We start from the raw sequence: 10,359 nt of genomic DNA, 5'->3' as shown, positions 1-10,359 counted from the left end.
GTTAATAGTTAGCATCACACTTTTCAACTGTGTTCAAGAGTAATAGTCAACAGTGCGCATGCGTCGTCATTGCATGCGTTGCTATGGTGACCGCTGCTGTCTGATAATTTTTTTTAGAATTCTTTTTTTTTTCACTTTTAATTTTGTTATTCATCAAGTTAATGAGTTTACTCTTGAGATATGAGACCAGAGGGATCCCATAAATACTTCTTGAGTTGTCAATAAAAGAGAATTTCATTATTTGAACGATATTTTTTGTTCCTGTTGTTTTAATTTGGAATCAAAAATTCTAACCTACACTTCAAACTGGATCGTTTTCAATGCTAATTCAGGTGAATATCTCAAAAATAAAGAGGGTCACAAACTGATTGACACTGTCCCAAACGATGGAGTTGAAGCAAGAAAAAAAAACGATACCAAGGCCTAAACTTACGGACGCTGAAAAACCTAAAGCCAAAGAACGTAGACGAGAATACCTAAAGCGTTACATACAAACGGAAAAACGAAAGGACGTTCAAAATTACGTTCAAATAAACGTTCAAAATTAGACAACAACCATGTTGCCAATGGGTAACCTGTGATTGCCTGATCGCAATTTTTTTATTTATTTATTTATTTGTGCAAAAATAAAAAACACTTCTTTTTTAGTTTCACATAAAGGACATATCTTGAAAGTTCGAAAATAAAAATTCCAAAATGTTCAACCCTACTTGTTTTGGCCGATTTTTACAAGACACCACTGGCTCTTAATCACTTGAATATAACTTTCCTCATGCTTTAAGCTAAAACGATTTGAATTTATGTCTTAAAAAAATTTCAATAGGCATAAATCCGGAAAATCATTTCGGATAATCTCTCCATGAGTACATTAACCCTTATTTCTAGTTAACTGCAAAAAAAAAATAAGCTTGTCGACTACTTACCAACGATAGTTAACGTAATCCATCTACTCATAGTGCGACCTCTTTTAAAATCCACTCTACATCTGTATTCTCCCGCATCCTCTTCCGTCACCGGATTCAGTCTCAAGTGACCCAGATTTCTAATTGTGACATTAAAGTAAGCTCTTGATCCCAAGTACTTGCTCGAGAAGTGTTTGGCTGAATCAGCTGTGAAGGAACTGCGAGCATCCAGGGTGTAAATTGGATTTGGATTTTCGCGTTTATACCACAGAACCAAAGAAATGGAATCGTCGTGGGATGGGGTGCTGAGATTACATGGCAAATACACCGTGGATCCAATGATTGCTTGAAGCTCTGGATATTCTAAATTGGGAAATAAAAATTCAGTAAAGTTTGGTTAATTTGATATTTTACTTTAGATGCTCAAATACTTTGCTTTAGATAGTTTAATACTGTACTTTTGGTAGTATAATATGTTATTTTAATTACTATTTTACAGTACCCGGAAAAATTATAAGATTCTATGTAAAATCTTATTTATCAGGTGAAACTATACAGCTTCATTGTTTTTAAGCGACTGAAACCGGTTTATAGTTGTTTACTTTCGTGTATCGATTGGTTAACATCATATTGCAATACGTTAAAAATAAATATAAATAGGAAGTATATAAAAAAATCTCCTGAATAAAAATCCATTACATGTATGTTTAAATACAAAAGTATTGCATATAAACTCGAGTAAAACAAACAATTATTAAAACACTACAGTGCACCTAATATAATTTGGTCTAATTATTATAATATAGTAATATAACACCTGATGTAATAAATATTCTATATTTATATAATATATAGTCTAATCTATTCGTTGAATTTATATACTATATTGTATAATTTAACCCATTGATACACGAACGTGAACAAGTGCAAACCGGTTTCAGTCTTGTAAAAACAATAAAACTGTATAGTATCACATGATAATTAAGATTTTACATAGAATCTTACAGTACGTCTAATAATCTGTCCAAAAACTGTATATCGATTGAAAAACAAGTCTCTCTCACACGAATACAAGACTTTATTTTTATACATTGAATACCAGGGCCTCTGGCAGAAAGAATCCTATTAATTTTAGATTTTAAATATCATGCTTATCTATTCACAAACTATCGAGGTAAAACATTCACTTTTGTAAATTTTTTTACAAAATTGCGACTCTATTTTCACAAATTCTTTGTAATATTTCCAAAAAAAGGACCTTTTGCAATTGAGTACCTGCAACTCCAGAATTCTGTTGAAATCGGATGTTAGCGTATATACGCGATGACAAGCAAATTAACGTTACAGTCATTAGGGTTAGTTATTATCAAGGTTGAATCAATTTTCGGGTTGTATTTAGGTAAGAACCAGCAATCGACTCCCAAATCAAAATTTTTGCTGGTTTTTCATTGATGGACCAACATAACCATGATGGTAATCATCAATAATTTCATCATGAACCATTATATTTTTTGATGGTTATCAACATAAATAACCATCACCCCAAAGTAGGAATTCAGACTGATTTATGATGGTCCGACATAAAAAAAGTTTTTTTTTATGGTATATTCTTGAGAATCAACTAGACTTCCCATTAAACGATTATGGAAATGTATAGTTGGAACCCTCATGGACGGATTGTTGGTCCATGAGAATCAAACTTCTCTTGATGGTTAACCATCATAGTATTAAAGTAGCATTTTCCATCATGGAATGATGGAAGTTTGTTGGCATGTCAAAAATCATGAACGCATAATAGAAAATGTTGGATGATGGTAACCAACAAATGATGTTGAACCATCACGAATAGTACTGAATGAAACCAACATAAACCATCAAAATGTTTTGATGGGACCATCAAGAATTTTGATTTGGGCTGGTGTCGAATCTGATTGGCTGCTGAATCCTGATATAAGCAAAGATGTAGCTCTTTCTTTTGTTTCAAATTTTAAGTTCAATGATAGTGCAATTTTGTAATGCACTAACGGAAGCAGAACTTATATTTATCCACAAGAAATTTAACACAATAATTAATTCGAATTAAATTTGTTGCATTTGTTGTAAACACAATTTTTCTTTTAAATCCTAGCATGACAACAACGAATTAATAACCAAAAATATTCATATTCAATTTAAATAGACACTGTAATTTAACATATTTTTCTTTCGTATCAGTTTATACGCGTTGAAAGTAAAAAATAAAAATTAATGTTTATTTACATCAATCTACGCTTTTGAATAATAGTTCTGTGGAGCTAGTAGTTATCGACAATGTCAACCTTCATCTACGAAACCTTCATCTACCCCAAATATACTAGTGAACTGGAATTGTATTTTTGTAGTGGTAGATACATTACCGTAATCCCCGACCAGAATTTTATCTGTGATAGAATTCAATGAACGGGATACCACTTGTTGATTCATTGCCGTCTTGTGAGAAGCCGAGAGAGCTGTATTTAGATCACAAATGCTGATCGTGAGAGCTATATTAAGGTCGTGATCGTGGCCGCTCCTTTGTTGTCATTAACAGTCGAGTGTATCCAAGGCGACGTTATGTGTGATCGATACTGAGTAGCTATAGCGCGAGGAGGAGGATAATGTCGGAGTCAAAAGTAGCAAGTCAACTGTTCGATGTGGATCATCCATTGAAGTAGGAGTGTTCAAATCGAAGTGGGAGTTTCTGCCCAGGTAGGCGTGTTCACATCACGTCCGGGTCACCAATGTGGGGCTAGTAGTTATCGACAATGTCAACCTTCGTCCTCGAAAAGGTACCCCAACATAGAATCGAGTTAGTATGTCTTATATACTAGTGAATTGGAATTGTATTTTTGCAGTGGTAGATACACTACAGTTCTATTTACAGGATACATACGAGTACTATATGCTATTTTAATCTTATCAGAACTGTTGCATTAATAAAAAAAATAAGGATTTTCTACCAATATAAAATAATTTTGAAAGTAATGAAAAAACTCTTAACTGAACAGAAGCAAGTAAAAATTTTCTATCTATTAATCAGAATTATCATTTAATTCAATGTATATAACAAATCCGTAAATTTTCCGATAAAATTACATTTAATCTATTAAAAAACATGGTAATTTAAATGTTCTTTTTGCATATCCGTTTATCAAAAATTATTGTTTAAATGATAATTTTTGGCTTTCCAGAGTTAGATAATAGAAAATATGCTTTGTGATTAAATTAAATAACTATCGATTAACTTAAAACTATAGCTATACTATTATATATTTACAATAAATTCTAACAAAATTTCACATAAATTCTAAGAACTCTCTTAAATTATTTCTGTGATTTTTGAAATGTTACATTCTTGTAGAATATAAAACAGCTTCAGCATGTTATTTTTCATATACTTAATTTTGCACAGAATCTTTACTTTTGCTCGTTAAATATGCACATTGGTTGAAATAGATTAATTTTTATGTTAAACATAAAACGAAGAAAAAAAAACTTGCTAATAAGTACATCATTTATCTTAGGTGAGTTTAAACTCCCATTGCAATTAAAAATATTGGTTTTCCAATATTGGATAAAAGGAAAAAAAATTGTAAAATCAATAGATCTAGATCTATACATATAAAAATAAATGTCTGTCTTTTATAGACTCCTAAATCATCCAACTTAGAGCGATGGAATTTAGCTTAGATTAGTGAAAAATCGAAGCATGGGGTTGTTCATTGCTGGCATTAGAACGAATTTTCTTATAGAGTAAACACAGCGTGGTAATACAATTAAATTCCAGGCTGTTTTTATTTTAGTTTACAGCTCCGTTTAATAAAAACTTAGTTTCACCGAGAATTTATAGCACGTTGTTAATAATTATTTAATTTTGGCTCCTTATGTCAGGTTAGTACTTAAAAAATAAGTGCGAATAATTTTCGTGGTTAATAGTGGTGTCACCGAATTCGTGTCTTGAAAACTATCTCATAGCACATTGTTACAATTTACATTGCAGACGATTCCTATTTTAGTTTGCAGCTCCATTTAAAAGAAAAACTTAATTTCACAGAGAGTTTGTAGCACATTTTTAATAATTATTTATCTTTAGACCTTATTGTCAGATGAGTACATAGAAGCATAACATTAATAATTTCGTGGTAAATAGTGGTGTCAACGAATTAGTGTTTTGAAAGTTATTTCATAGGAATCACATTAAGCACTGTTGGAATTTAAATTGCAGACGATTCTTATTTTATTTACAGCTCCATTTAAAAAATAAAAAGTAAAAACTTAATTTCACCGAGAGCTTGTTGCACGTTTTAAATAATTATTTATATTTAGTTCTTTATGTCAGGTGAGTTAAACCTGAATAATTTTCGTGGTAAAGAGTGGTGTCACCGAATTAGTGTCTTGAAAACTATCTCATCACACATTGTTACAATTTATATTGCAGACGATTACTATTTTCTATAAACTATCTCATCACACATTGTTACAATTTATATTGCAGACGATTACTATTTTTCACAGCTCCATTTAAAAGAAAAACTTAATATGACCGAGAGCTTGAAGCACGTTTTTAATAATTATTTATCCTTAGTTTTTTATGCCAGGTGAGTACAAAAAAAATAATGTGAATAATTTCGTGGTTAAGAGTGGTGTCACTGAATCAGCGTTTTGAAAACTATTTGAAACTGTGTGTTTATTTTTCATAGTTACGCTTTTGAAGCGTATTTCCATAAACCCAAATAATGTATAGTCAACTATAATTTTTAAAACAAATGGGCACTAAGTGCCGATTCAAAAGAAACATTGCGTTGATATAAAATATTGACTATCACAAGTTGATCATGATCAAACGAATCATTTTCTGTGTCGAAACAGAAGAATCATTTCTGAAGTTTTTGTTACTTACTGCTATAATAATAAAAAAAAAGAAGAATTTCAATCAGAACGCATGTTTCTAATAATTATTTATATTTGTAAGTTTAATTTAATTTTATCATATTTATTTGTATCTGTATTTTTAGTTTAGTGCAATTAAATCAATATGGGTAGCTTAGGAGATTCCTTTTTTGACTTTTACTATTTGAAAATTACTGGAAGATTTATTTATTGTAAATTTTATTTTTCTTAGTGTTTTTAATTTAAAATTTTTTTTTTCTATTTTATTATTTTATATATTTTCTTTATTTCCTTTTCATAGTTAAATGTTTGAATTTCTGTTTTAGGAAATCTACGACCATCTTTTGTGTTTTATTTTATAACCGACGTTGAACAAGTGACCCAATTTTTTGGGGTTTACGACTACCAATTATCACTTCCTAGCCTTGTAATTGTGAACCCGATCCAGAAGACAAGGGAACCTCTGGATCTAGTATAGTTAGAAATTTGCCTCCGTGGTGGACTTTTTGATGGAACTAACCCACTTTGCTTTATATTGTAAAGAAAACCACGTAAACCTCTCACGGTTCGCCTGATGGCAAGGAATCTTTACCCATAATCCGTCTACCACTGAGGATATTTTAAGTCACCACTGTGGTCCGAAAAGCCGGATGCGGAATTTGTATCGAGAAATTCGAACCCGGTTCACCTCATTGGAAGGCGAAAGCTCTATCCCCTGACCAATCACAGCTCTCTATCTTTATCATTGACGCTTCTTTCTGTTTGTGAGAAGTATTTGCAAAACTACGCCAACTTTACGAAGCTCTATTAATTAGTCTATCGTAACCTCAAATGTATTTATAATATCAAGTGTCGATAACTTCTATACAGTTTTAATTTTTAATGTTAACCAGGAAGAAACACCTTTAATATATTAAACTGAACACAATATTTTAAATGTTCATTTTTTTACGCATGAAATTTTTAAGAGCTGTTTAAAAATCTAAAGTATTGTGCGCGCAGAGCATATATTAATAGATTTTAATTTCTCCATACGTTTTTACCTATCAGTTAAATTCAAGCACAGCAAAAAAAAATAATAATTTTTTTTTTATTCTTTGCTTACTTGCACACCTTAACAAGTTTTTCCTTTCACATACAACAAAATAACCTAAAATTACCCGAATCTTCAACTTTTCAAATTCTTTTCAACGCTTGAACTAAATTACTTTTAAATTAAAAATATCTTACAAATCCAGCTTCTTCTATTGATTTTACAATTAGGCTTAGCTCTAAAATATCCGATCAATTAATTCTAGTCGGTAATTAATTATTTGTTTTAGTCTTAAGAAAGATAAAAGGAGAAAAAAAACTTGATATCAACAGTTTGTTTTTTATTGAACATCTACAATATTTCGATGTTTCTTGTTGAATATTATTTTTTTAAAACATATTTTCTGAAGTATCTTTTCCAAATGGTAGTTTTCGATCCATATGGAAATGGCATTTTCAACGTAGTGGAAAACCATTTGATAAATTACTCCTAGAAGATTTATTTCGCTCATTTTTCGAAATATTTGTGTTGAAACAATTCGTAGTTTCTTGCTATTCATTTTAAACTACAGAATCGAAACACAAAAGAATACTTCTTGATGGTAAATGATTAATACTATCTGTTCGATTGAAAAAAAAATATCAAATATGTATTTTTAATACATTGAGAATTATGAAAAAAAATATCGTTTGTACATTTTGATTGAAATAATAAAACATGAATGCAGCAAAATAAATTGTCGTTATCGAGAACAACAAATATAAATTGTTTTATACAAATACCATCAATCATTGTGAAAATGTTCGTTCACCAAACGATAATGTCTTATGGAATATTTTTAATACATTGAGAATTATGAAAAAAATATCGTTCATATTTACGTATTTTGATTGAATTAATAAAACATGAATGAAGCAGAATAAATTGTTTTCAAAAACAACAAATATAAATTGTTTTATACATATACTATCAATCAATGTAAAAATATTCAATCACCAGACGAAAATATCTGATCCATAAGAAATTTCATGGTGAATTAAAATTTTAAAAACTTTGCATGATTTTTAAAAATTTTATCGCTTTTGTTTAAATTTACTTTTTTATTTATTCAGAAACGGCAATGTACAATGCCAGGTTTGTGAATGATATTTTTTCGAAAGTCACGTATTATGTATAAAAACAGATTGTGATTGCTAAAAGTAGAACTTATCTGATTTTTTTTCTCTTTCAATGTCTAGTTTTCTTTTTTAGTTCTTATTTTTGAAGTACTTATTTTTTCTCACTTGCACATAGAAGATATATTTAAAAGACTGTCATTCTTAAGCACAAAAGTAAGTATTATCGGAAACAGTTAAACAAAAATAATAATATAAGCAAATATCAGCCTTAGATAATTATGAAACAGTATTCATTATTTATGATTTTAAATATCTTTCGAGTTACTGAGAAAAAAAATTCACTTACCAGGAATATCATCTGCAGAACTAGTTGACTTTGTTTTGATATCAGACGCATCTGTAATCAGACATGAAAACAAACATAAAACTAAATATATAATTTTCTTTTAAAACCTACAAAAAAATATAACAATAAAAACACGAGACCACACCGAAAAATTCATTTAACAATATAAAATATTTATATTTTTCTCCCCTTCTAAAAATACCGAAAAGAAAACCCTTTCAATTCGAAAATACTGAAAGTCAAAAACTAATCTAAGAACTTCTGTTATAGATTTTTTAAATATTTAAGTAGAAAAAAAAACATCTCGTGGTCAGGAAATGAATTAGTTTTTTTTTCTTTCTATGAAATCCCTATAGAATAGGAAAACAACTTTTTACAATTTCATGGTGAATTCTTTTTCCAATTTCATGATCCTGACTATCCGACGGAGCTGACCTATTTCGGATAATCGAAATATTCTGAATATAAATTAACATTCAGTATCAATAAGTTATCTTAAATTATGTTATATGGTATTTAAATTCCATATAATTACTTAATTGATGTCTTTTTTTCAAAAACAGGTGTAACGCTTTTAATTTAAAAAATCTCGTTTGCTTATTTTTTTATTAAAATCATCCACTTCTGAATTCTTATCTAAATTAATTAGGTTTTCTTTAAGTAACTTCAATTATTATTGATTACGATTATTCATTTCAATTTCTACTATTAGTTCACACTCTTCCTATATCTTGTTCAAATTTGCAATCCTTAATAAAATATTCTTTATTCATTCACTCACTTTCAAATACATTTTATGAAACTTGTAGTGAATGATGTTAATACAGTTTTTTCTTATATTAATTCATTCATTAAATAGGGATGAGCGAAAACCGAAATTTAATTTTATGATGAGTTAAGCGTTGGTCATTGTTTTAAGTTTTGGTATAAGCAATTCAGTTTGAAAATAACATCAATGGTAATTTCTAACTTATAGCTCTATTTGAACAAAAAGGATAGCTCATTGCGCACATTTGAATATTTCATTATTTTATATTCGCTGTGTCAGATAAATTCAATAAAGAACATGACGTGGTAGCACGTGTGGTCCTCGTCACAGAATTTATACTTTTATAGTTGCCTTTTGTTTTTTCAATTCTTACCATTGGTTCACACTCTTTCTATCTATATTTATATATCTTGTTCAAGTTTTTAATCGTTAATACACTATTTGGAAGAAAATGACGGGATATGACACTATAACGACATAAACCCATATTTATTAAAATTAATAGGAGGTAGGGCCTCCTTTGGCTGCGATCACAGCTGCAACCCTTCTGGGCATGCTTTCCACTAAACTAGCCATAGTGGCAAAGAGGAATTTCCTTCCAAACGTTTAACAGGAAGTTCCATAGTTCATGCTTGCTTTTGGGGAGTGGGGTGCAGGCCCTCAACCGACGGTCAAATTCGTCCCAGAAATGTTCAGTTGGGTTAAGATCAAGGCTCTGCGCCGGCCACTCCATGCGTTTAACATTGTTGTTTGCATACCAATCAACAGTCCTCCTTGCAACATGGGATCTTGCGTTGTCGTTTTGATACAAGTAATCATCCATATCGTACGTTGCTCACAGGGTAGGAACGACTTGATTGTCGAGAATATCACAGTATCCATCGGCATTCACCATACCATCAACCTTCACCAGTGGGCCAACCCCATACCAGGAGAAACAGGCCCATACCATCAATCCTCCTCCACCAAACTTTACAGTTGTCCCGTCACTTTCTTCCAGATGAATAAAAGTATACTACACTAAGTTCAAATACATTTTTTTAAACTTACGTGGGTGACACTTGAGGCTAATACGGGTTTTTCATATAATAGTTCATTAATGAAATTTAATTAATTTTAGCTTTATATGGTGGAAAAAATTTTAATTATTTAATAAAAAGTAACTAAAATAAAAATTTCCTTTATTGACTTAAGTAGAGGATGACTTGAATTTTTTTTGCTAGATTACTTGTTTAAAGTAACTGATTTATATTCCTTTGCAAGTTTTGTAACGATTTTTCCGC

The 10,359-nt window shown here is 30.2% G+C and overlaps 1 protein-coding gene across 1 annotated transcript in view; it reads right to left on the bottom strand.

Moving 5' to 3' along the window:
* LOC122268427 (synaptogenesis protein syg-2) overlaps window positions 1-9,964 on the bottom strand; it is an 81,662-nt gene extending 71,698 nt beyond the window's left edge. The window contains exons 1-3 of the mRNA XM_071177307.1: window positions 9,835-9,964; window positions 8,308-8,358; window positions 924-1,265 (exon numbers count right to left, since the gene is read on the bottom strand). Coding sequence (XP_071033408.1) covers window positions 924-1,265; window positions 8,308-8,358; window positions 9,835-9,964 — 523 coding nt within the window. The remainder of the gene's footprint in view (window positions 1-923; window positions 1,266-8,307; window positions 8,359-9,834) is intronic.
* Window positions 9,965-10,359: the final 395 nt, after the last annotated feature.

The sequence above is a fragment of the Parasteatoda tepidariorum genome, chromosome 1 (assembly GCF_043381705.1).
Source record: "Parasteatoda tepidariorum isolate YZ-2023 chromosome 1, CAS_Ptep_4.0, whole genome shotgun sequence".
Classification (NCBI taxonomy): Eukaryota; Metazoa; Arthropoda; class Arachnida; order Araneae; family Theridiidae; genus Parasteatoda; species Parasteatoda tepidariorum.
Note: the sequence above shows the minus strand (reverse complement) of the source record. Positions and strands in the feature narration are given on the sequence as shown.